Source organism: Ailuropoda melanoleuca, chromosome 16 (genome assembly GCF_002007445.2).
Source record: "Ailuropoda melanoleuca isolate Jingjing chromosome 16, ASM200744v2, whole genome shotgun sequence".
Taxonomy (NCBI): Eukaryota; Metazoa; Chordata; class Mammalia; order Carnivora; family Ursidae; genus Ailuropoda; species Ailuropoda melanoleuca.
Window position 1 is genome coordinate 70,055 of NC_048233.1, and position 27,139 is coordinate 97,193.

General features: G+C 42.6%; 2 protein-coding genes across 4 annotated transcripts in view; both read right to left on the bottom strand.

Moving 5' to 3' along the window:
- TUBA8 (tubulin alpha 8) overlaps nt 1–20,421 on the bottom strand; it is a 47,008-nt gene extending 26,587 nt beyond the window's left edge. Inside the window, exon 1 of the mRNA XM_034645047.1 lies at nt 20,294–20,421. The gene's annotated coding sequence lies outside the window, so the exon portion shown is untranslated. The remainder of the gene's footprint in view (nt 1–20,293) is intronic.
- Nucleotides 12,119–20,983, bottom strand: PEX26 (peroxisomal biogenesis factor 26). Of its 3 annotated transcripts, none has more exons than XM_034645048.1 (6): nt 20,829–20,983; nt 20,294–20,589; nt 18,768–18,908; nt 18,012–18,307; nt 15,800–15,946; nt 12,119–13,004 (listed from the first exon to the last, which is right to left on the bottom strand). In XM_034645048.1, the coding sequence occupies exons 2-6, from the start codon at nt 20,542–20,544 to the stop codon at nt 12,904–12,906; spliced, it is 936 nt and encodes a 311-aa protein (XP_034500939.1). In that variant the 5' UTR covers nt 20,545–20,589; nt 20,829–20,983; the 3' UTR covers nt 12,119–12,903. The 3 variants fall into 3 exon arrangements, with proteins under 3 accessions (XP_034500939.1, XP_034500940.1, XP_019663047.2); XM_034645049.1 differs by having other exon boundaries at nt 20,790–20,944; XM_019807488.2 differs by having other exon boundaries at nt 20,294–20,948.
- Nucleotides 20,984–27,139: the final 6,156 nt, after the last annotated feature.

Sequence of the window (27,139 nt, forward strand, 5' to 3'; positions counted from 1 at the left end):
CGTCTACTTCTCCCTCTCTCTCTGTACTTGCTCTGTCTCAAGTAAATAAATAAAATCTTTTTAAAAATAGGAAGGAATACTATATGGGTACTAATGTATACCAGTGAGTTGAATTGTGGTCCCCAAAAGACATGTCCACTTGGAATCTCACACTGTTATTTGGGGTACCAGTCTTTTTAGATGCAATTAAGATGTATCAAGATGTGATCATCTGGATTAGGGTGGGTCCTATATTCAATGACAATTTCCCTTATAAGCATTAGAAAAGAAGATAGAAACACAGAAGGCCAAATGAAGATGGAGGCAGAGATGGGAGTTATGTTGCCCCAAAGCAGTGAATGTGAGGAGCCACTCATTTCTCCAGGGAGGGATTCTCTAGTGTCCTCTATGCTCTTTTCAAGCCCAGATAGTATCTTTCTAATCATTATTCTGAACTCTAGTTCAGACATCTTACTTATGTCTATACTGATTCAGTACTGCATCTTGTTCTCTTTTTGGGGGTGAGTTTTTCCGTCTTGTCATTCTTGTAGAAAGTGGTCCCTTTTCTTTTTGTAGAATTGCACTAATTCTCTTCTTAGATCTCTGGTTGAGTTCACAGGTGTTCAGAATGATTTGATAGCTGTCTAGCTGAATTCCAGAGACCAGACAAAACTAAGGTCCCCTACTCTTCTACCACCTTCCTCCCTCTCCATGCAAGGAGCCACTCAGACCTGAAAAAGGCAAGGAAGGATTCTCCCCTACAGCTTTCAGAGAGACGCCTTGATTTTGGACTCCTGGCCTCCAAAGCTGTGAGAGAATAAAATTTTTTTTTAAGAGCTTCAAGCATGGACTTTTTTTTAAAAATAATAATATTTTTTTATTATGTTAGTCACCATACAGTACATCCCTAGTTTTTGGTGTAAAGTTCCATGATTCATTACTTGCGTATTAACACCCAGTGCACCATGCAATACGTGCCCTCCTTACTACCCATCACCAGAGCCTATCATCCCCCATCACCCACCTCCCCTCTGAAGCCTTCTAAATTTCTGTTGTTTTAAGCTACCCAGTTTGTGGTAATCTGTGACAGTCACCGTAGGAAACAAACACATATGGAAAGGAAGTAGATAATGTTGGAAACTGAGTAGATGATAATAGTAAATGAAAAAGCTGCAGAACTGAAAGCAGTCTATACGTGCTTATGATAAACAAATATGAATGTATATGACAGAGAAGATTTAGATTATTTAATTTTCAACCTTTCAGTAAAGTTGTTTGAATAAATAGAAAGTATTTGGTATGTTAAAATATAATAAGTAACATGGACTGTTAAAACAACCTAAAAATAAAGTCCATTCCATGCAGCAGCAGAGCCAGGCTAGGACCCAGGCTATTCTTCACTCCAGTCAATTTGACTTTTTGGTTCTTGACTCTAGCGATATTGCCTCATGAGTCCATTTTTAAAACTCAAGTACCCACCAAAACTTTACCCACCTGTACCTGCTTCCCTGTCATGGACTCTTGCTTATAAAGTAGATTTACCCCTCTTGGTCCAGATATTCCCAGCCTTTCTCTTTAGCCAAACAAAATATTCTCTCACTAAAGGAACCCTTGTGCACTGTTGGTGGGAATGTAAACTGGTGCAGCCACTATGGAAAACAGTACGAAGTTTCCTCAAAAAATTAAAAATAGAATTACCATGTGATCCAGTAATTCCACTACCAGGTATTTACCCAAACAAGTGAAAATACTAATTTGAAAAAGATGTATGTACTCCTATGTTTATCACAACATTATTTATAATAGCCAAGATATGAAAGCAACTCAAGTATCCATCAATAAATGAACGATAAAAGACGATGTGGTATACGCAATGGAATATTACTCAGCCATATAAAAGAACGAGATCTTGCCATTTGTGACAATATGGATGGACCTAGAGTGATTTCATTCATATGTGGAATCTAAAAAACAAAAGAAATGAATAAACAAAAAGCAGAAACAGACCCATAAATACAGAGGACAAACTGATGGTTGCCAGAGGGAAGGGGAGTGAGAGGAGTGACAAAACAGATGAAGGGGAGTGGGAGATACAGGTTTCCAGTTATGGAATAAGTCATGGGAATAAAAAGTACAGCATAGGGCATATAGTCAATGGTATTGAATAGCATTGTGTGGTGACAGATGGGAACTACATTTGTGGTGAGCACAGCATAACATAAGTTGTCAAATCACTATGTTGTATACCTGAAACTAAAATAACATTGTGTCAACTATACTTCAATTTAAAAAAAATAGTAAATACACACACACACACACACACACATATATATATACAGAGAGAGAGAGAGAAGTTTGAAAAAAATATTCTCTCACAAACACTATTACCTCCTCACTCACCAATCCCCACCCTCCTAAGTAAAGGTAAAGCGGAGAGCATATTCTTTTTTAACCTATTACCTGATGATTTGAAATAATTCAGAGAAAGTGTTAATTTGTAGTTGCATATGTAACTATACACAGATCTCTAATGGATCATTTAAGTCTTACTTAATTCAACTAAATGAGCCTCTATGAAAAGTCAGTATTTATTTAGTCTTTCTATTTCATGCATCTATTTCAAATATTTTCTTTTTTTTTTTTAAGATTTTATTTATTTATTTATTTATTTATTTATTTATTTGAGAAGGAGAGAGAGAGAGCAGGAGCACAAGAGCAGGGGGAGGGAGAAGCAGACTCCCCGCTGAGCAGGGAGACTGACGTAGGACTCCACTCCAGGATGCCAGGATCATGATCCAAGCCCAAGGCAGACACTTAACTGACTAACACCACCCAAGTGCCCTTATTTCAAAAATTTTCAACCTATTTTAATAAAAAGACTTAACCATCCTATTTTATAATATTAAGTATTACGTAGTGTTTTCAATACTCCACCCCATGTGTATCACTTAATACTTTTCAAAATTTTTAATAGACTTTTGCTCACTTGACACAAAATAGTATAAGGCAGGTAATTTTTATCGCCATCTTTGAAGTGAGAAAACTGTGACCCAAGATTAAGTGATTTTTGCAGTTATGGAGCAAGTTAGTATCAGAGCCAGAACCAAAACCAGCCTAATCCTATTTCCAAAGGTCCATATTATAGTAACATATTTTCCTTTATCTCCCTCAAAATCATTTTTAATCTTTGAAAAAATAAAAAACAGGGAATTAAACAGTGCATATAACATACTACAACTATGTTTTTTAAAAAAGAAAAAAATAGGATCTATATTCATATTTTGTTATATATGTACAAAGAAACTCAAGAAGAAGAAATAAAAAAATGAATAGCAGCAACCAGCACTTGGGAGAGGAAGGAACTTGCTGGATGATAGACAGGAATGGAAAGTTCTTCACATTAGGCCTTTTCATACTTTTTTTTTTAAAAACCATATGACTGCACTGCATATTCAGAAAACTAAATATGTTCTTAAATAAACATATAAAAAAAGGCTTGGAACTTCTTTAAGTAGTTAGAGTCACCTGCAAAGCCTAGTTCCTGAGCTGAGAACCAGGAATTGGGGGAGGCTTCCTGTTTCACAGTTTGATGATGATGAATGATCTAACATTATGAATGAATGAATGATCTAACACTACTGACTCTCCCTCCCACAGCTCACACTTAATTAATGGCAATGTTAAGAATAACTAGCACCTGCTCACTATATGCTATGAACTTTTTCAGTGTTTATACAAGTTAGTACCATTCAATCTTCACAACAAACCTATGAAGTAAATACAATTTATATCCTCATTTTGCAGATGAAGAAAGTAAAGCACAGGAAAAGATGGTTTGCCCAAGGTCAAAGTTGGGAAACCAAGATATGAACTCAGGTATTAAGGTCTCAGGGCCCACACTCTCAAACACCGTCCCACACTTATATAGCAAAATTATCCCATTGGGTTTAAGCCTGATCTCTTAAAAAAAAAAAAAAAGGCTTTGTAAAATTCCTTGTATTTCTTGGGAGGATTAATGGGGCATATCTTTTAACCATTGTCTTTAGCACCTCTGAAACAGCTAACTGTCACCTAGGAGACCATGAAATCCACAAATAGGACAGAACAGTAACGAGTACTAAAAGGGAAGGGGGTAGGATCTTCAGAATGTTCCAGAGGAGTGTGTACCTGCTGGGAGGAGGCTGCCACCCACAGTCAAGAGACCAAATGCTCAGGGAGATCCAGAGTGTGTAGGATGGCTTTTTTAGGGTAACAAGCCAATTTTAGCAGCATTCCAGCTTGGCAACAGATTAGGAAGGGTGAGCAAAACTCTCAGACAGCACTTTGAAAGGGATCAAAGACACAGAGTAGCTTCCTTTCAGAGAAAGCAACCCATTCCTTGGGATCCAGCGGAGTCTGCTGGTAACCGAGAGCCTGGCTTGTCCATAGAAGTCATCTGATAGAACCACAAGCTTGTATTTATATCTACACTGAATGACACCTGCCAGGCTGTCTTTGTCATCACTGGTACACTTGAGAAGGAATACCTCCTGCACTTTCCCTCTGCAGTAAGCTGAGCAATGACACTGCTAAAACAGTGCCAAAGATCTGTCTTCTCTTTCTACCTCCACCTCCACCCTTCAGCCCTGATGCTTGCCTTTCTGCTCACCCTCTTTGCTGCTTCTATTTCTTCTTTCCTCTAATTCTCAAGACCAAATCCAAGTTTATTCAAAAAATCTTTATTACATGGCCTCTTACCTGCATGGCCTCATTCCGTTTGTTATAGGGGATATAAGAACATGAACTCTGGTGTCAGTCAGCCTATGTTCAGATCCCAGCTTTACTACTTAATAGCTATGGGACAATTGGTCAAGTTACTTAATCTTTCTGTATCTGTTTATTATCTATCTAAAATAGAGATAATACCTGCCTCACTGGCTTGTTAGAAGATTGACTGGGTGTTATACGCAACTAATGAATCATCAAACATTAAATCAAAAAAATAAATAAATAAAAATAAAAAATTAAATAAAAAAAGAAGATTGAATTAGTAAATATAAGTGCTTTGAATGGTGCCTGTTCGCTATTATTGTTAGAAGACATGGTCCCTCAGCTACATGCAAAAGAATGCAACTTGACCACTCTCTCACACCATACACAAAGATAAATTCCAAATGGATGAAAGACCTCGATGTGAGACAGGAATCCATCAAAATCCTAGAGGAAAGCATAGGCAGCAACCTCTACGACATCGGCCAAAGCAACCTTTTTCATGACACATCTCCAAAGGCAAGAGAAACAAAAGATAAAAATGAACTTGTGGGACTTCATCAAGATAAAAAGCTTCTGTACAGCCAAGGAAACAGTCAAAAAAAACTAAGAGGCAGCCCACGGAATGGAAGAATATATTTGCAAATGATACGACAGATAAAAGACTGGTATGCAAGATCTACAAAGAACTTCTCAAACTCAATACACGAGAAACAAATAAACAAATCATAAAAATGGGCAGAAAATATGAACAGACACTTTTCCAATGAAGACATAGAAATGGCTAACAGACACATGAAAAATGTTCAAAATCATTAGCCATCAGGGAAATTCAAATCAAAACCACACTAAGATACCACCTTACGCCAGTTAGAATGGCAAAAATTGACAAGGCAGGAAACAGCAATTGCTGGAGAGGATGTGGAGAAAGGGGATCCCTCCTACATTGTTGGTGGGAATGCAAGTTGGTACAGCCACTATGGAAAACAGTGTGGAGGTCCCTTAAAAAGTTAAAAATTGAGCTACCCTATGACCCAGCCATTGCACTACTGGGTGTTTACCCCAAAGATACAGATGTAGTAAAGAGAAGGGCCATATGCACCCCAGTGTTCACAGCAGCATTGTCCACAATAGCGAAATCATGGAAGGAACCGAGATGCCCTTCAACAGATGACTGGATTAAGAAGTTGTGGTCCATATATACAATGGAATATTACTCAGCTATCAGAAAGAACGAGTTCTTAACATTTGCTGCAACATGGACGGCACTGGAGGAGATAATGCTAAGTGAAATAAGTCAAGCAGAGAAGGACAATTATCATATGATTTCTCTCATCTATGGAACATAAGAACTAGGAAGATCGGTAGGAGAAAAAAGGGATAAAGAAAGGAGGGGTAATGAGAAGGGGGAATGAAGCATGAGAGACTATGGACTCTGAGAAACAAACTGAGGGCTTCAGAGGGGAGGGGGGTGGGGGAAGGATAGGCTGGTGATGGGTGGTAAGGAGGGCACGTATTGCATGGTGCACTGGATGTTATATGCAACTAATGAATCATCGAACTTTACATCAAAAATAAATTTTAAAAAAAGAAGAAGAAGACATGGTCCCTGTCCCATACAAAAGGCTTTTATCCAGTTAGAGAGACAAAATATGACTTTCTAAAATAGTTAAAGAACAAAACAGGGATCTACGACTTAGTAAAATGAATAGTTTGGCTATTAAGTACAAGAGACTGTCCGAAAAGAGAAATATCATGACAATACCAAGAATGGTCAGTAGAAATGTCATAGAAGGAGAAATTTGGATGACTAATAAGTTGAGATCTAAAGGATAAGCAGTCTATGGAAAGGTGAAGGACAAGGGAGAACACAGGGCCTGCTGGGTTTGGGCGTGAAGCTAATTAACAGTAAGAATGAAGACCAACAGTCCGCATGAGAGACTTAAGGAAGAGGAGAGAAGGAATGTGGGTCCAGGTTTTCTCTGCAGTTGGAAATATAATTAGACAAACCCTGAGAAATGAGAGATGGAGTTGGAGACTGGAAGGTCTTTCAGATAGGTACTTGAATCCATGAGAGTAGAAAAACTCACCAAGAGAGAATATGTAGAAAGAGAAGAGCTGTGGGCAGAGCCTTGAGGATACACTCACTTCAAGTTTGAAGGCCAAAAGAAGAAGAGAAACCAGCCAAAGAAACAGCAAAGGAGGAGTCAGAGAGGCTAGAGACAGATGAAGGCACCAAAGAGACAGTACTCTATTGCATTTGGAAAACAAGCCTTTTGCATAAAAGTACAAATGGGTTTTTTCTAGAATGTAATATCTCTCTGAGTGTGAGAATCTGCTGGTTACATTCTAAGGACCATACAATTTGGTTTTCTGCCCAAAGAATCTCTCTATATAAATAAAATTGATGTTACTATTTTTTAAAAAGATTTTTAAAAAGCCAGGTGCCCTGATGTTAACACTAAAGTGACTTTTTTGGGGGCACCTGGGTGGCTCAGTTGGTTAAGTGTCTGCCTTTGGCTCAGGTCATGATCCCAGAGTTCCGGAATCGAGCCCAGCATCAGGCTCCCTGCTCAGTGGGAAGCCTGCTTCTTGGCCCTTTCCTCTCATTCTCCCTCTTTTTCTCTCCCTCAAATAAATAAATAAATAAATAAAATCTTAAAAACAGTATATTGTTGGGGCACTTCGGTGGCTCAGTCAGTTAAGCATCTGACTCTGGCTCAGGTCATGATCTCAGCAAGCCCCACATTGGGCTCCCTGCTCAGCAGGGCACCCTCTCCCTCTGCCTCTCCCCCAGTTCATGCTCTCTCAGTCTCTCTCTCTTAAATAAAATCTTTAAAAAAAAAATATATATATATATGTATATATAACTATATATATAAAACTATACATATAGTTAAAAAATAAAATAAAGTGACTTTTATCTATACTGGCATACTTCTGCAAATATCCTTTTGTTTTTCAACCAAGTCTCCAAATACTATCTTACGCCTGTCAGTCCCTGCCTCAAATAGTATAACAGGGACAAGGGGATGTTAAAAGTTTCAAAGAAACAGGAACTTGGAAATTGTGTTAAATGTGAGCTTGGGTCAGTATTAAAATTAGAAGTAGGTAATGAAATCCCAATCCTACCTATTGGGATCTGGCAGCGCTGGTGAAAGTGGGCATTAGTGGACATTTCACCATTCCATTATACCTCAAGCTGTTTAGCCGCCACAGAAGAACAACTGGCTGCACGGCCTCTTCTCCCCCAACCCGACCTTTCCAAGATCATGTCTACTCTCTTCAGTAGACAGCACCCAGCTGAGCCAGTTAGTCCCACTCACGAACATTCTGTCTAGAAATTTCCATTTTTTCAGTTTTTCAAGCACCCGGGCTACCGAGAGTGTTAGATGCTTAAAAAAAATAAAACTGAGAGATGCCTGGGGGGCTCAGTTGGTTAAGCGTCTGCCTTCAGCTCAGGTCATGATCCCAAGGTCCTGGGATCGAGTCCGGCATCGGACTCCTGGCTCAGCAGGGAGCCTGCTTCTCCCTCTGCCCCTCCCCCTGCTTGTGCTTGCTCTCTCTGACAAATAAATAAAATTTTTAAAGAAAGAAAACTGAAAGAAAATCAATATTAACAGTGATTATCTCTGAGTAGTGTGATCATGAATTCTATATTTGCTTCTATGCAATTATTACTATTTACCAAAATACATATGCATTGCTTTAACACAAGAAAAATAGTCATTGTTTTATCAGGAGGCCTGGAGGCCTAGAGGCCAGTAAACAATATCTGGATCGCTACTTTATCATTGGAGGAATGACACAGAGAGGGATTTCATAGGCTGCTAATGGCATTGTGCACATTGCCTTTAATTTCACTTCTTACCAGTCCATAAAACTAAGGTTTCCAGAGGGAGGGAAGCAAAAGGGCCCTATTTTCTTCTCGTAAACACTTCATGTATTAAATTCCAAAGGGGTGCTACCGCAGGGAGCTTGCTTAAGCCAGAAAGTAAAATTAGCAGAATTACAACTGGCCTCACCTGTGCATGCCAGAGGTCACACTCCATTGGCCCTGGGACTCTTCCATGCAAGAAGGGAAAGAGGGCAAGATAGAGGTAGGTGCCTATTTGCAACTCACATCAGGCCTTTCTCTTTCTGCCATTTCCTCTGGCTCTTTCCAGCAGATGGCAGAGGCTGCTTGAGTGCCAGTCCAGATTCAAAAAACCTGAATGTCCAAGGTGAGCAAGGGCCTGCTCTTCTCTGCCCACTGTGGTTACCAGAAAGCCTGAACAGACTGCTCCATGTTTGCATGAAGTGACAGTAAAGAGGCAGGACCAGTACCTGTGACTCTCAAACTCAGAGGTGCTGTGTTTTTAGGCTTAGGAGAGGGTGGACAGGTTTCAATATATTAAAAAGGGAAAGCGTGGGGGCTTTCTACACTGAGATCCTATCACACACAGGAATACTGAATAGCTAGTAAGAATGAGGCGGCTCTACATGAGCTGATGAGGAACAATCATCCAAGATTAATTAATTAACAGTGGTGGTCTCTCGGCAGGAAACTGGGAGTGGAAAAAAAGATATTCTTTTCCATGAATATCCTTTAGTAACTTTTGAATTCTGTACCATATGTATAAAACTTCATTATCATTTTTAAATGGTTACATGCACACATGGTGCAAATACATACATGCAAAAGAGTGCAGATCACCTGCACAAAGCTTTGACATACCTCCTCAGTGCCTTGAAGCCTCTTTCTGGAAGCAGAACAACTATGCCTTTTGCCGGCCCATCCACCTCCACTCCTGTGATTGCCCACAGTAGCTTAATTTCATCTCTCCACCTCACCCCCCAACCTTCCCAGCCTCCTATCTGACCAAAGAAGATTATTACCCATTGCTGCTCTGCTCAGCATCCCTAAATTTTAAAATACCTGTTCTATGCTGTATTCTGTCAGAACCTGGTAAAGCTAATCAGCTAACTCCAGCTAAAGTTATCCCTCCCAGATGTATTTGCATAGTAACAGTGAATTTCAGCCAGAGAGTGACTGATTTTAGGGCAAGTGTAGCAGAATCGTAGCGCAGTGAAAGGAACACCAGACTTGAGGGTCAGGAGACCTTGATCTTATTCAGGCTATGCGACTCAGGGCAAATCACTTCACCTCTCAGGGTCTCAATTTCCTTAACTTAAAAAAGCGGGGGGTGGGGGGTGGGGGCAGGCTATAAGAGATGATCTTCCCAGATCTAACACTCTACTTCCGGGGCAGTGCTGTGTTCAACAGCACTGCCCCGGAAGAAATATAATGTGAGTCATATATGTCATTTTAAACATTCTAGTAACCCCACAAAAAAGTAAAAAGAAACAGCTGAAATTAATTTTAATAAATTTTATTTAACCCAATATACCCAAAGATTATCATTTCAACATGCAATCAGTATAAAAATTATTGAGTTTCCATTTTTTCAGTATTAAATCTTCAAAATCTAGTAAGTATTTTACATTCACAGAACATCTCGATTTGGACCAGCCACATTTCAAGTGCTCAAAAGCCACCTGTGGCTAGTGGCTACCATACTGGACAGCATAGGTCTAACTCTAACAAGGAGCCCCTCCCTTCATTTCTGACCTTGTTAAGCCCAGACTTGAAGACTGATATGAATACCAGTCTCCATTCTTAGAAAAGGCCAAAGTCATCAGTTCTGAGTTCTGAGTTCCTTGACTGTCTAGGAAGGTAGCTGGGGCTGGTTACCAGACAACACTGTAGAGTTCAAGACAAATACCAAACAGAGAACCTAGAGGCCTACAAGCTCAATAATATGCAGGAACTTCAGGGGACAGACAGAAAAAGGTTTTGGGCATAGTCAGGTCTTCTTTTTACTCAGACTTTTCACAATACAAAATATACCAAAAGCACACGGACCTTTTGTCATGGTAGCTCTATCAGTTCATTAATTTAAACACCTCTGATACCTTCATATTTCCTAGGTGCTCGGTTAGGCCCAGAAGTCCCTATGAGATAATAACACACTAACAGATGAGGACACTGAGGCTGAGAAAGGACAGCTCACTTTCCAACAGTCACACCCCTTGTGATTGGTAGAGCAGGGATCCAAACCTGATTCTTAAACACTGCAACGAGCCACATTTCCTAGCTTCAAAGAGCTCACAGTTACTGGAGGTAACAAAGAACTTTACAGTTATAAGGCCATGGGGTCACTACCACTAAAAGGTTTGGAAGCAGAGGACATCAGGAAAGGATTTCCAAAGGTAACCTTTGAGTAAGTCTGGAAATTTGAGGGGCTAAGCAGGCAAAAGTGGGAGCTGGACCTTCCAGAGGGAACAGCAGATGCTAAAGGTACAGTGGCGTGGGGGGGGTATGTTCAGAAAACTGGTTGGGCGGCTGGAGGGCAGTGTGCGTGAGGAACAGAGGCCCCACGTGAAAGTGGAGGTGTGAGCCAAAACCAGTGCATAAGGGGCCTTAAATTCCACGACGAATTTAAGAAGAAATGCCATGTGAGGCATGGGAAGCCATTAAAGAGTTTTATCTAGGGTAGCGAAAGCGACCAGATTTTCACTTTGAGAAATCATTCTAACAGATCTCAAAGCTTACCTGTCTCCTCTCCTCTCCAGGGTTCTTAACTCTATTTAAAAGCCCATATGTAAAAGCACAGATTTGTTTCTTACAGAGGTGGATCACACCCTGGGGACTTACCTCCCAAGGGCCTGTGAGGTGTACTTCTACCCATTTTATTAAAGAGGAGTTGTTGACTTGGAATTCCTGAAAACCAACCTCGGGAAAACTACTAAGCACTTCCTCTATTCCTGGCATCAACACTGCCTGAAGCCCCAGCTGGGGGCAGTTTGCTTGGCCTTCAGCCTCAAAAGGGCTAGCCCCTGCTGGAAGCCTTTTACAATTCTGACAGCATAGCAGTGTTTTACGTTTACTTGCACAGAAACATGTAAGATTCTTGTGGCCAGTGACAGAAAACACTGAAACATTTCAAATACCCAAATGCTATAGCCTCAATGCCTCCTCTCCCTAACAATGAATTGTTCATTACTTTCAAAACCCACATCTTCCCTCTGTCCAACTCCCTCCACACATCCCTTCCAGCTCACCTGATTACCCAGTTCCATTTTCAGTTCATCAGCCTCTGAGGCTGGCCTACTTTTCAAGGCCACACGAGCAGAAAAACTTGTACATTATACAAACAATAGACTATAACTAGAACAACAGGACATAGAAAGTGGGGGAAAGGAGGGGAGCCGGCAACTGTGGTAACCAGGCAAGGATGCAGGCAGAACTTGGTGAAACAGCCATCAGACAAAGTAAAAACACACTATTTCAGGGCAGGGAGAAGGAACTGACAGGAAGAAAGAGAGCAAAGGAATACTGAGTGTGTAACAGAGCAGGACTTGGCCACTGACAACCCGGAAAATTGAGCTGAAGCCCAAGAGGCACCAAGCAAGATCACTTTACCCAGCGAGAAGAGCAGAGCAGCCTTACTTTGCTTTCAGCAGTCACCTGGGTGGTTCTGAAAGCCACGTCCTGGTCTGAAAAGAGGGTCCAAGTAGCTTCAAGCCCATTGCAAAACCACAGGAATGGTGTATCGGTAAATAACCTCTCTATGCTCCTCTCCACAGATCTGGTGCAGAGGAGCACAGAGGAGAATTAAGAGGCCCTCTCAGATCCTCACTCTGCCTAATTAAGGGCCTGCCCTGTGAGGCAATTTTCAGAGGTAAGTTTTCCACGGAAGTGAAAGGCCAAGGGTCATTCCATCAAGAGTTTTCTAAACTTCCAGCTTCATTAACACCCTGACCTGAAAAATCAATCCCTTGCCTCTGCCAAGAAGATGGAATATTTCACGGACACACTCTCCTTTCCCAAACTCCTCCTTCAGAAGGGGCCTCTGGGTATAAGGGAGTATTATTCTGGAGGACTTGTGCTCTCTGGCCCCACTTTGTTCCTACATTACCTACCTACACCAGCCAAAGTGGGGTGCAAAAGGGAGAACATTCAGGTGGCAAAACTCAGTTCATCAGAATGGATCAGCTCTTTCTAGAATTGGGGCTGGCCCCACTCCTTTGGGGGCCCAGCCAGCAACAGGAGGGCTGCTACAGATGAGTGACTCTGCTTCTGTCACGGCAGACCTGGGGAGTAGAGAGGTTGAGTGGAATGGGAAAGACCACTCAGTCGTGGATAGGAAGTCGGTGGAGAGAAAACATGGCCTCCTGGATCCGATGGAAGAGCTGGGCCAGCTTGTAGAGGAAGGGCAAGGAAGAAGGAGAAGCTGCAGGAAAAAGGAAGATTGTTGTCAGTGTGCCTGCCTTTACTCCCTCCTCTCCTCCTCAGCCTCAAGTCCCATCCCTTGGAAACTCTACAACTTTCGGAGTATGTGTGATCTTTTTAAAGCATATGTTGATGCTTATTGTTATTTGCTCCTCCTCCCCTCCTCAACAATAAAGAAAACTCTCACTTTCTCTAGGGTGTATGCTCTGGGATATATTTTCTTCACTTGGATTACAGTGACCTTAAGTTTCCTGAGAAAAAGATCCAAACCTTACTATGTTTTAGCCTAGCTTCCTGATACATATACATACACACATACACACACACACACACACACAAACTGGTAATGGTGGCTGCCTCTGGAAGATATATTTGAGAAGAGACTTCACTACATTCCTTTTCATACCTTCTCAACCTGGAGCCAAGTGACAGTATTACCTATTTTTATCCTAAGTTAATTATATTGAAAATAAAGTACAATCTACCTCTTTGGAATTAGGGCTGAGTTCATTGGTTGGTTTTTCCTTATTTGATTACTGATTTTTCTTAACTTTTTTCTTTTTTAAAAAGAAAACTGTTATTTTTAAAGAAAGCTACTGACAGTCTACTCTTTTTATATCCTTCCTACCGATTTCACAACATTTGCAGCAACATGGACGGGACTGGAGGAGATAATGCTAAGAGAAATAAGTCAGGCAGAGAAAGACAATTATCATATGGTTTCTCTCATCTATGGAACATAAGAACTAGGAAGATCGGTAGGAGAAGAAAGGGAAGAATGAATGGGGGGTAAACAGAAGGGGTAATGAACCATGAAAGACTGTGGACTCTGGGAAACTGAGGGCTTTGCGGGGGGGGGGGGGCGGATTGATAGCCCGGTGATGGGTATTAAGGAGGGCACATATTGCATGGTGCACTGGGTGTTATATGCAACTAATGAATCATGGAACTTCACATCAAAAACTTGGGTTGTACTGTACTGTACTTAATAATACAGTAAAAAATTATAAAAAAATTAAAAAATAAAAAAAATAAAATGGACATATGTATCTGAAAAAAAAATTGCCTCTTGCGGTCCCCACTCATAAGAGCAGGACTTAAAACGACCACAAAAAAAAATTCTAAATTTTTATCAAGTCTCTGGAACAAAGTAGAAAGTCAGAGAGTAGACAGGAATGAACACAAACTATCCTCACCTTTCCTGAGAACTAACAAGTGACTCTTTCCTTAAGCAAAGAGCTGTTCAGAAGGAATTCCTGTTCAGTGTTCAGCAAAGTAAAAAGGACAACTTTGAGCTATGCAAAAAAAAAAAAAAAAAACCTCACCGAATAAGAGAAAGGGGAATGGGGAAAATGGGGAAGACCTAAAGATTAAATCAAGAACTGGCAGGTTTTGTTTTCATTATGTTTAATGAAATTTATTTATTTATTTGATAGAGGGAGAGCCCGCACACACAAGAGTACCCACATACGCTTGCAAGTGGGAGAAGGGGCAGAGAGAGAGAATCTCAAGCGGACTCCCCCACTGGGCTCAGAGCCCACATGGGCTCCTTGTGGGGCTGGATCTCACAATCATGACCTGAGCAGAAACCAAGAATCCGATGCTTAACCAACTGAGCCACCCAGACATCCCCAGAACTGGCAGTTTTTAAAATAGACAAATTATAGCCCAGGACTTGGGCTAGTTACTTTTTTTCTAGTTCTTAGGTTTCTCAATCAAAAAAGAAAGAGGGGCGCCTGGGTGGCACAGCGGTTAAGCGTCTGCCTTCGGCTCAGGGCGTGATCCCGGCGTTGTGGGATCGAGCCCCACATCAGGCTCCTCTGCTATGAGCCTGCTTCTTCCTCTCCCACTCCCCCTGCTTGTGTTCCCTCTCTCGCTGGCTGTCTCTATCTCTGTCGAATAAATAAATAAAATCTTTTAAAAAAAAAAAAAGAAAAAGAAGGGACTGGAATAAGGATCTCCAGTTTTCTCTGCAGTTTTGAAAGTTATATAATTCTATTCTAAATTTAATTCATGAGTAGAGATTAGATCATGACTCACATAGAATAACACAAACATAAAAATCTAGAAGGGTGAGCTCCTAATCTGTGGTCCAGCACTTAATTTTGAGGAGTTAATCCTCAGGAAATAACCAGCGTTGTTCCCAAATAGCACTTAGGGAGCTCATGTCTGCTTCACAGCAGTACAGAAAACAGAGTGAGAAATAAAATGTTCAACAATAGGGGGTTATTAATCAATCATGGAAATTTCTGTAAATTGGAATATTATTTAGCCATCTAAAGCCATGTTTTCAAGATATTTATAACATGCAAAATTGCATCTGTATCCATACAGAAAAGACTAAAAGTATAACCGTTACAATAACAAACTTAAAGGTGGTTTCTATTTTCTTCTTTATACTTTTCTCTATTTTCCACATTTTCTAAAATGTACATGTATTTCATTTACAATTTTTTAGGTATTACGATGAGGAAAATTTTTTTTTTAATTCTCGCATTCTAGTCAGAGTTCACCACCGGATAAAGTAGATGACAATGACTCAAAGTCAATGTTCAAGGGTCAACAGAGTACAGTGAATTTCCTCCAGACTGCTCTCATGGACTCCAGGGCTGCTCTCTCCTAGGTGAGCTGAGCTGGCCCTTACTGAGGTCCAAAAGTCCCTCCGTATAGAGGAGACTCAGGGAGAAGTGGCACCGGAGAGGCCTCCATCCCCAGGAGGGCTCGCACAGACCCGGCCCCTGTTCGACAGCCCCTTCCCCAGGAAGGGCAGGAGAGAACACAGGCTTCGTTACTCACCTGGGTCAAACCTCAGCACCAAGAGGCAGAGGATCAAGGCAGCCAGGAGGCTCTTTTTGAAGGGCATGGAAAAGAAGTGGCTCACGGCACAGTACCAAAGCCGGCGAAGCGACACCATTAATGACAGGAACTTGTGGGAGAAGGAGCCTGGTCGGGGAGACAGAGCATGACTGCAGGGTACCTCCATGAGACTCAGCTTCCCTGACTCTGAGCTTTGAACTAGATTTTGAGGGTTGAACAAAAGGCAACAAGACTAGTTCACTCCTATAGTTCATGAAGTGTTTCTAAAAGAGATTCCAGGGGCGCCTGGGTGGCACAGCGGTTAAGCATCTGCCTTTGGCTCAGGGCGTGATCCCGGCGTTATGGGATCGAGCCCCACATCAGGCTCCTCCTCTATGAGCCTGCTTCTTCCTCTCCCACTCCCCCTGCTTGTGTTCCCTCTCTCACTGGCTGTCTCTATCTCTGTCAAATAAATAAATAAATAAATAATCTTTAAAAAAAAATAATAAAAAAAAAATAAAAGAGATTCCAAAAGCTCCAAAAACATTTTAAGGCCAAACTACATCACTACAATGTCATCTCCTTAGAAGAGACTTTTAATAGACAACATCTACTCAGCTGAGTAAACCTGGCATATTTGGTTTGCTTTTTTAAATATCATTTTATAGCATTCCTTATATTTTCACCTAAGATATGTACAAAGAGCTACGCAGAGCAATAGTTCTTGATTATCACATTAATGAAGGAAAATGAAAGGCACTTAGTACATATAGTGCAGAATTCAAAAGAATTCAGAAGCCTTAGATTGTAGATATGAACACCACCAACTCAAGAACAAGTGGTGCCAAGTCTGACAGAACACTCTGAACTTGCCATCAAACCCCTCACATCATCTTTCCTCCCCAGGAGATGGAGGAGCAGAGGGCTGGGGTAGCCACAGGCATTCCCGAAGCCAACAACCTGTTTGTAAAGAAGTGATTCGACCTCAGCAGATCATGCTCTTTAGCACACAAAGAAAAAACTTTGGAGAACATGGTTATAGTTAGTTAAAGAACTTCCATATAAAAAAAGAAGGATCATGCCTATTCTCTATGTACCAAGAGAAAAATCAAAGAACAGTGGCTAAAAACTACCCCAAAAAACCTTAAATTCAGCATCAGGAAGAACTTCCCTATAGAACTGTCCATAGATGGAATGAGCTGCTTCTGGAAATAGTGAATTTTCTATCCTTGCATGGACTAGATGATCACTCGAGGAAAAGAGGATGAGAAAGGGGGTGCCTGGGTGGCACAGAGGTTAAGCGTCTGCCTTCGGCTCAGGGCGTGATCCTGGCATTATGGGATCGAGCCCCACATCAGCCTCCTCCGCTATGAAGCCTGCTTCTTCCTCTCCCACTCCCCCTGCTTGTGTTCCCTCTCTCGCTGGCTGTCTCTCTGTTGAATAAATAAATAAAATCTTAAAAAAAAAAAAAAAGGATGAGAAGGAATCAAAGACCAGGGGAAGGGTCTGGAGTAGGGCACCTTTAAAATCCCTTATAACAAAATAACATCCACCTCCACACCCACCCCTATGCAAGCATCCCTTGTAGGATAATAGTCAGGTGTACGATGTTGGGTCTTAAAATGGTTTCCCTAAAAAGCCACTGTGTGAAACTGCACTCCAATGTGCAGAGGTGGGCTGCCCCTTAAAGGGGGACATCAATCATTGAAGAAGATACCGAGGAGATCTAGTAAGTAAAGGCAGACAGGAGGCTGGGTAGTGGGGCCCAAGCTGAAGATAAGTAATTTTTATCTAAGTCGAGTTACCAAGTTATTGTATCAGCTTCTTCTTTTCCTTTGGCTATCCCACAGCATACCTCAGCTGTGTCTGTATTTGGGCCAGCCTTTAAAGGAGGAATAACATCCCACTCAGGACAGCATGATAGAGACAAGAGATCTAGTGAGAGGACCCTAAGGAGAAGGTGGCTTTCAAGAGACAAGAGTTAAGGTTTTGAGATTCAGTGACACCTCCCAGAGATTCTCCTTCCACTGCCAACTACAGAGGGTCAGGACTTGGCTTTTTAATCAAATCAACAGTTTCCTGTTCCTTGATTTGGGAGTTACTCATACAAATGATTGCTCCCAAGCTCCAAGGAATGTCATGATAAACCCCAAGGTATAGGAGAAAGCCCACAACTTCACTTTATAGAGGCCACAGAAGGATAATGTCCTACCTTCCTGGTTTAGCTTCTGGTCCTCCTCAGAGCCCAAGTGTTGAAGTTTCTGCTGTTGCCTTGCCTTACTAATGGCCTGGAGTATGTCCAGCCGCTCTTCCTCACGGAAGGCTGCAGAGCCCACCACTAGCTCCTCAGCCTCCGACAAGCAGCCCAGAGGCAGCAGCACCAGCTGCAGATGAAGTTCTGCCAAGGCTCTGTATTCTGGAAGGCCCTGATTGTCTGGATCTTGCAGCCAGGCACTGACCACTTCCAGCACAGCTCCAGGCTCTTGCATTTTGCTGTATAAAAGAACACTGCAACCCCAAATAATCCAGTTTCAAAAGAACAGTCAGTGCTCCATGGTTGGTTCACCTCTTGTAACTACCACCCTCTCCCACCCAGTCCCTCCTGTGTCCTCCAGGCCTTCCCTATGGGATGATGATACTGAGAAGAATTACGAGTTCCTAGGAAGGAGCAAGAAGCTCTCTCAGCTAGGACATACTCCACTTCTGTCATCCCAGTTCACATCTCCTATTCCCATTGTCCCCTCTCCTCCTCTTTTTCTCAACCCCACTCCTAAATCCCCCCTTCCTCATCCTTTATAGCTAGGTTTTGAGGTCAAGAACAAAACGAAACAAAAAACAGGGAAAGAATTAGATATAGAGGGGAATGGTAGGGAAGGGGGAAAGAGAAGATATTAGGCACTGATTCCAAAAAGGACATGAAAATCCTCTTGTTCCTGAACTGATCCAATGAGTCAGAACAAGGACCTACCACAGTTCCAGGACTTTGGGAGGTAGCTTTTCAGGGACCTGGTAATACCGAAGAACCCAGGACAGGACTTCCCGCCACCGATTCATTTCTGCCAGGGCCTGGATCCCCACAACACACAGGGAGCATTTCACCTCCAAGGAGCTGTCAGCAGAAAAACCAATTCAGGTTTAGAAGTGGTTCCCCTCCAGGAAGGCCTGGGTGCCTCAGTCAGTTAACAGGTGACCCTTGGTTTCTGCTCAGGTCATATCTTAGAGTTGTGGGATCAAGCCCTGCATCAGGTTCTGTGCTCCAGTTCAGTGCAGAGTCTGCTGGAGATTCTTTCCCTCTCCCTCTGCCCCTCCCCCCACCCAGTCTCACACGCTCTCTAAATAAATAAATAAAATAGGAAAGAAAGGAAGGGAAGAAAGGGAAGAAAAGAAAGGAAAGGAAAGAAAAGAAAAGAAAAATGTTTCCCCTGTTTCCATTCCTACCTCCACCCTGGGACTGTTCCTCCCCAGTTCCCAACACAGCAGCCATCACCTCTATCCTCCTCATTAGTATTTAAGTGGAGTTCAAATTACAACTGGTCTCATTAGCCCCAACACAAAGAAAACTGCCCTTTCACATAGTTCAAAGTTCCTGTAAATCTGGAGGCAACTCACTTGTTGGCTCCACACATCTTTGTATCCAGGTGAAATCAGGAAAGGGTAACATGTAGCACAGGTGTGTGAGTGGGAAGAGAGCTGGAGCTAAGAGTTTGCATAGAAGTGGAGATGGAGCAAGGGTTCTGCCTGAGTGTAGGTACCGGAACTTCTCAACTGGCCTGTTAGCACCACCGAGTGAGGTACCTCCAGGCACCCCAAATCACAGTCTCCGGCATTTACTGCAACAAGCCCTTACCCAACCCGTTAAAAACACAGCCAGAGCTCTCCAGTTCATCCTACTCTGGGGTCGGCTTTGACTGTTCTACCCACCACCTCCCTAGTGTAGCCAAAATCAACATTACAATCCACAGAGAAATGATGCCTTCAACTTCCCGAAGGGGCTACCAGCATTAGAAAGAGCAATGCAGGACCAAGGTTTTCTCCAGATTGATTCTTTAATCCAATCCTTCAACAGGACCAGTATACTACTCCTGCTCTGAATTCTATTTCCCTTCATCAAGCAAGGTCAGAAGTGAACAACCTGGGGAGAGAAGTGTACCTAGCTAGGAGAGGACTTCCACCACCTGCCTATTGAACCTGCTTACCGAAATAATGTAACAATACACATTCTATGTTCCCACCACGCCATTCTACACTGGAATAGGAAGAAAAGAATTGGCTGTGGGTTCCCACTAAGCTCTGTTACCCGACTTGACCACTTCTTCCTCATTGTGCAGTGCCTCAGTTTCCTCCTCTGTAGAATGGGCACGCTGCCTCTCAGAGAGGAACCACTAATGAAAGCAAGGTGTAAGGCTCCTTGTGAGCAATCTGGGAATGACAGAACTCCCAAAATCTTGAGTCCCTCCCAATATCACCCGGAAATGAACAGAGCCCAGCACATACGTGCCCGCGTCATCGTTGGCCAAGCTCCTCCAGGCGTGTTCACAGGTTTGCAGCGCCGCCCGGAAGTCCAGGTGCACCACCAAGAGGTCTGCAGCCTCCTCCAGCAGAACCATGGCCGCCGACGGAGGTGGGGCGGCGCGCACAGGCTCGCTGCTCCTCAGGGGCGCCCCGAGTCCCCTAAGGGGGGCTGCAGGGTTCGAGGAGTCACTCTTCATAGCCAGCCTGGACTTAGGGCCTGTGTCTTCAGACATCAGAGTGGCAGCCTCTCCCGGGGCTCCGGGATATCCCGCGTCGGCCTGGGAGAAGAGGGACAGTCCTCGTACGCTTGCCCACAACCCTTCCCGAGGCCGAGTCCTGGAGAAGGAAAAGTTAGTGGCCATGTCTAAGGCAAAGGCTAGGTTAGCCGGGCAGCTGCTCCAGCTCAAGACAGCCTGGAACACGGGGAACCAGTTTACACCTCATATTTGCAGAACAGCTACCTCCCTGGAATACCTGCCTCTAGCTTCTCTGTCCCCACGATATTTACTGATACCACCTTATCCCTGGGGAGTCCCGTTCCAGGTTCCTTTTTTATGAGTATAGACGTTCACTACAGGAGCGATACAAGGGAACAGACATCTTTCCGGCTCTCGCAGCCCCCTGCAGACTCATGGCGTCCCGGCGGCGCGGAGGACTCCGGGAGTTGTAGTTCTCTGGCTCTCGTCTTAGTCGCCCTCTTGATGTAGATGGGGGAATTTCGGACTACAACCCCCAGCATACAACGCCACAGGAACTGTCGCTGTCCCCGGAGAAAACAAACTGGCACCAAAGCCTTGGGAAATAACAAAGCAGAGGCTGTGTTGTGAGATGCGGAGGTCTCAGTAGTTGCACCTGAGGCCGGACAGAGGAAGTTCCAGTAACGGAGGTGGAGTTATGAACAGGCTTCTAATTCTGAGCTGCTGCAGGAATAGCGATTAGAACAGGAGGAGGACAGAGCAGGAAAAGCTCTGAAAGGAAACATTAGAGCTGGACACTTTTCCTTATATGTTGCGCCTTCCCGGGCATAGTCCCATTTATCCAGTGCTTACAGGGCCTAGCAGTATGCTAAGCGCTTTTTGTGCAATCTCATTTAATCCCTCCCTCAACCCTGGGAGTTAAGAACAACTGTTACCCCCATTTAGCAGGTGAGGACCTTGGAGCTTATTTAAACAATTTGCTGAAGGTCACACAACAAGGAGGTGGCAAAAACTAAGTCAACAAGGCTATTTTTGCTCAAAGCCATGTATTTAACTACTATTCTGTTCTGCAGGACAGGACTGTCTATGCTTTCTATTCAGAGAATTTACAAATCATTGCCCAAGCAAGTTACATAATCTCATTGAGACTTGTTTCTTCATATAAAATAGAGATACTGTGAAAACAAAGCCACACAGTGTGTAATGCAATTTAGAATAAAGTACTAGAACAAATCAGGTATTCAATAAATTATAGCTATAATAATAATAATAACAATAATATAAATTTACACACATACATAAATTACATTTATATTGTATTGTGTGTGTCACCCAGACTCTGTTGAATTTATACTAGGTTCTCTCAGCTTTAGTTTCTCCTCAGTTCCTTACCTTTTGAACTCTTTGCAAAGCTTCTCTAGAATTGTTTACTCTCCTGGTGATTAGATTAGAAAGGCCAGGCACAGGGTAAGTGCCCATTTATACCATACATCCCCTTCCCTTGTCACTAGATATAGACACACACATCTGCTTGGCTTTCAGCTCTCTACAGAAAGTCCTCATGGAAAGCTGAGGTGGAAACATGAAATCCATCAAATTCTGAAGAGAGAGAAGTATGGACCTGGTAACCACATAAGGCGATGAAGTCAGGACTTCGCTTATCTGTAAATACTTTTTGAACACCCACTAGGTGCTAGGCCCTGTTCTAAGTACTGAAGATCCCACGGGGAACAAAAGAGACAAAAATATCCGCTTTTGTGGATTTATGTCATAGTGAAAGAAAACAAAATTTGAAAAAAGCAAGTAAAATGCAAACAGTAGTTTGTCAGATGATAATAAATGCTGAGGAGGAATAAGAGAGATTGGGAGTGACAGCAGTGGAGAGGTAGAGTTGGTATGCACATTTAACTTTGTTAACAGGAAATCCAGGGTTAGGGGCAGAGCACAGAGAAAATGTGGACCTCCTGCTCAGGACTAGGCTCTGTCAGTGGGATCACTATTCATTCTGGAGCACCGCCCTTGGGACCAACTTATTTTCAGTGTTGCTTGTGAGAAGCTCCACCCTACGTCTCTCTTCCTCACCAGCCAGTATTCATTCCCACACAGAAACTCCAGAGGCAAACAGAGATCCCTGGAAAGTGTGGATCAGTCTGAGAATGAAGTTGCTGAAATGTTTTATCTGCTCTGCCTCAGATTTGATTATTATTGCACGGCAAAGAAAAACCCTGTTCTCAGAACGAGGTGTAGGGTCTTCCCTGAAAAATCAGGAAAGCAGCAGGAGCATCAGAAAACACACTGGACCAGACCTAGCCGGGTTGAGACTGGCAAAACCACATCACATCACTTCCAGGAGCACCACCTCAGATTGCGACCTTGAAAGGGCCCCTTCCTTAAATCCTAAGAAGTTTCTTGCTATTTCCAAATGCTTCCAGGAGATGGCAGCACAGCCTTAAAAGAAGCAGACCTGCCAGAAACAAACTTGCCTATTTAGTGGTATGGATGCCGCAATGAGGTCAAGATTGTGGGGAGGGGGGATTGCTAAAAATCACATAAAAATATGATTGTGTTCTATTTCTGTGTTTCACCCGATTTTTGACTATACAGGACTTCAGTGGTCCGTATGTCACCACTTAACCTTTAGCATTGTTAAGCCCACAAATTGACTCAAACCACCACTGTGACATTCCACTGTCTCCCCTGTCTGAATGTACCCAGAATTTCTCAAGCTAAGACACAGCAATCCTAAACATAAGCAAGTTCATTCTACCTGAAGGAGCGTAAACAGATATATATACCGAACCAGTCTTTCTGACTCAGGGCTCATGACACAATCTTTGAAAGCACCTATCCTCCCTTGGGATAAATCAAGAAGTGGAAATAAGGCCTGATCTATAAGACCAGATCTAAGGTCTGGTCCATGCTAATATTTGTATTATTGGAATCTTTTCTTTTTGGGAAAATAGAGTAAATGAGATGAAAAATGCACATTACGAGCCATCCTCTGACGCCAACCTGGTGTGCCCCACCCTGCTCAGCAGGGTGCTCAGTCTATCAATTTATTGCCTTAATCTGAGGATGCAGATTTGCTCTGCCTGCTCAGAGCAGATGACAAGTGGGTATTTTTGTAGCATAAAGAACTCTAGACTGGAAGATGAGCTATCCCAGTTAGAATACTGGTTCCTTTGGTGACCAAACCAGTCACCAGACCACTAGAAAGTCACTGAAACCCTCTGGGCCTCAGTTTTCTCCTCTGAGGACATAGATAACAACACCTGCCACTAGGGTATTTGTGAGGGTCAGAAGAGTCCATGTGACAATAGCTTACTGAGCTCTCTAAATCTCTGGAATATTTCAGGCTAATATAAGGCCAGTTGGTATAATACATTGGGGAATGAATAAGAAGAAGAAAGAATCTCATTCCACCTCCAAGTTCTGTAATCTTATTTTCTGATCTAGAATTTGACTGGACTCTTTCTTACAAAGGTCAGTCATGTCCATCCTGTCCTGCCCTCTCCAAGCTGGTTCTGCATTCTGTGACAATAGACAGGCAGCGTCCATAGTTGCCCCTCTAACACATCTCTTCCAGCAGGAATGTTGGTGGTAAAGCTCCAGTGAAGTTGAATCACGCCCAGTGTGGACCTTTGCCCCAGAAGCAAGCCAGAGAGATAATTAGCAGGTGGGGATAATATTTCTCCAGAATGGCCAAGTGGTGTGCTCCCTCACTCCAGACCAACATTTTTCTGGCTCTTTTTAAAAGCCTGGACTTGGTGTTCAGGGCAGATCTCAATGCTTCCTATTTGCTCCTCTCCATACAGACACAGCAGAATTCTTTCTTCGCTTCTGTGTCTAAGAAGTAATAGTCATAATCATAATCGTCCTCTATAGTACTTTACAAAAATAAGACAGGTCAATTTATATAGTATGCTATTAACTATGTACTACACACTATTATGAGTGCTTTACACCTGACTCATTGTAATCATCAACAGCCCTATAACATAAGTCTTAGTGTCATCCCTATTTTGCAGAGGAAACCAAGGCACAGAGAAGTTGAGTGACTTGCCAAAGGTCACACAGCAGTGCAAAGAAGGTATGGGACTTAAATCCAAGCAGTTTAGCTCTAGAGTCTTTCTTCTTAACTAATACATAACACTGACCCTACCAAATACTTTCACTTATTTTATTGGAGCTTAACAACCAACCTGTGAACAAGGTAACAGATACATTATTATTATTCCTACTTATAGATAGGAAACTAAAGATCAGACACTGCCCAAGCTCAAAACATCTGGTCTCAGTGGCAAAGCTGACACAATTACTGGAGATTTCTAACCAGATCCCATGCCCGTGACATTCTTCAAAGGGTCACCAGTAGCTCCTCTTCATCACTTGAAGGTGACTGGGGGAGCCACTCTGTGGAGATCTGTTGTCCAATTTCCACTGTTTCTCACCCACTACAGGAGTCAGAGGGTTCACTCAGAGAAATCCAAGCAAATCTTCATGACACCAGACCAAGCCTGAAAAATGAAACCTGTAAAGGCCGCTCCGGAGGAATAAGTCAGCCCTGGCTCTCTCATGGAAGAGTGAAAAGATGCCATCTCCTCCTTGGAATCTTTCCTGATCACACCTGATTCAAGCTAATCACCACTTCCTTCAAACTCCCAATTGTGCTTTGCTTTTTTTATGCCTTTCTTGTTGGCCCTTCCCAATTTCCCAGTGTTCTTACAGTTGTTTGTGTCATTCCCGTCTTCAGCCCAGGAAGGGCCGGGGCAGAGTGTCACTCACCCTTGTGTGGTCTGCCGTAGGTGTGGAGCAGTAAGCACACAGTCCTCAGGAGGGACCCTCCTCTCCCCAGCGGCTCTGCATCATTTGGTCTTGACATTCTCTCGTGAGCACTGTGTGAAGAGGTTGGAAGCTGAGGAGATGCCAGGCCCCAAAAAAGAGAGACCAAAGAAGACCTGGTCTTAAAAGTGTTTTCCTCACTAGCCCAGAAATCCCTGGCATTAATCCTTCTTTGGAGTAATCTATAGCATCAAGGCCACTGTTAATGCGCAGATACTGGTGGAAGAGCAGCACGGGGAGCTATTGCCAGCCACTTAAACCCACCACACCAGGGCTCTCTCCCCTCCCCTCCGTGGAGAGCAGCCGTGGTTCTCAAAACCTGCAGTTTTTGCCCCTAGCAGGCCTTCCAGGGCAAATGGGATGGAAGGGTTCTCAACACACAGTTTTAATATTTCAAGAAGAAATTGTACATTTACCGGGTATAAATGCTTACTTGTTAATAGATTTTACTTAGTAAAAAAAACTTTCCAAAACATAGGATTGATGGAGGGGCAATTAACAGTGATCATTTGTATTTAAAAGGTTGAGAACTATGAGAGAATATTTATGTCCCAAGTTATTTTCTGAAATTATCTCGGAAGTACAATTTTGAGTCAACAAGCCCAAATACCTGAAGGTATTTGAGGAGTGGCAGAGAAGGGAGAAATGTTGGGAGGATTTCCAGAAATCCTAATTTTAACCTCATCCAGGTGAAGGCAGTAAGAAAGAATTGGTATGGTAAGAACCTCAAAGAAGCTTTAATTTTTTTAAATATTTTTTATTATATTATGTTAGTCACCATACAGTACATTCCTAGTTTTTGATGTAAAGTTCCATGATTCATTACTTGCATATAACACTCAGTGCACCATGCAATACATGCCCTCCTTACTACCCATCACCAGCCTATCCCATTCTCCCTCCCCCTCCCCTCTGAAGCCCTCAGTTTGTTTCCCAGAGTCCATAGTCTCTCATGGTTCATTACCCCTTCTGTTTACCACCCTTTCTTCTTCCCTTTCTTCTCCTACCGATCTTCCTAGTTCTTATGTTCCACAAATGAGTGAAACCATATGATAATTGTCTTTCTCTGCTTAATTTATTTCGCTTAGCATTATCTCTTCCAGTCCCATCCATGTTGCAGCAAAAGTTGAGAAATCGTTCTTTTTGATGGCTGAATAATATTCCATTGTATATATGGACCACAACTTCTTAATCCAGTCATCTGTTGAAGGGCATCTCGGTTCCTTCCACGATTTAGCTATTGTGGACAATGCTGCTATGAACATTGGGGTGCATAAGGCCCTTCTCTTTATTACGTCTGTACAAAGAAGCTTTAATTTAAAAACAGAAAACAGGTGGTGAGCATTTGGTAATGCAGATAATTGTCAAATCACTATTTGTACACCTGCAACGAATATAATATTTTATGTCAACTATACTTCAATGAAAAAACAAAAACAAAACAAAACATTGAAGGGCAGGCCTTCAGTTTACCAATCCTGGTAGTCTCAGTAAGCCCTAAAACTGGATTTCTTACTCGTTGAGTACATCAAGTAAAACAAATATTTGGTCAACACTGTTCCACATGTCCAAAGCCTAAAACCAATCATGTAACAAGTATAAAATAAGTAAAAGGAATTGCAGTTTGCCTTTGTGTTTGTTTTAGTTATTATCCTCAGTGACCTCAAGAGCATCTTGGTACTGCACCCCTCGCCTAGTGCCATGGTGCATAAATACTCTGACCCCACGCAGCAACTGTTTCTGGAGCAGAATAAGAATAACACCAGAAAGAACATTAAAAAGTTAGTAA

What these genes read in the sequence shown, in the direction of transcription:
- PEX26 (XM_019807488.2), bottom strand. Translation starts at nt 20,673, where the DNA reads ATGGCCACTAACTTTTCCTTCTCCAGGACTCGGCCTCGGGAAGGGTTG. An exon ending in GCCAACGATGACGCGGGCAC is followed by an intron (nt 18,909 to 20,293) that starts GTATGTGCTGGG and finishes TTCTGCTGACAG; the next exon opens with CTCCTTGGAGGTGAAATGCT. An exon ending in CCAGAAGCTAAACCAGGAAG is followed by an intron (nt 15,947 to 18,011) that starts GTAGGACATTAT and finishes CTCCCCGACCAG; the next exon opens with GCTCCTTCTCCCACAAGTTC.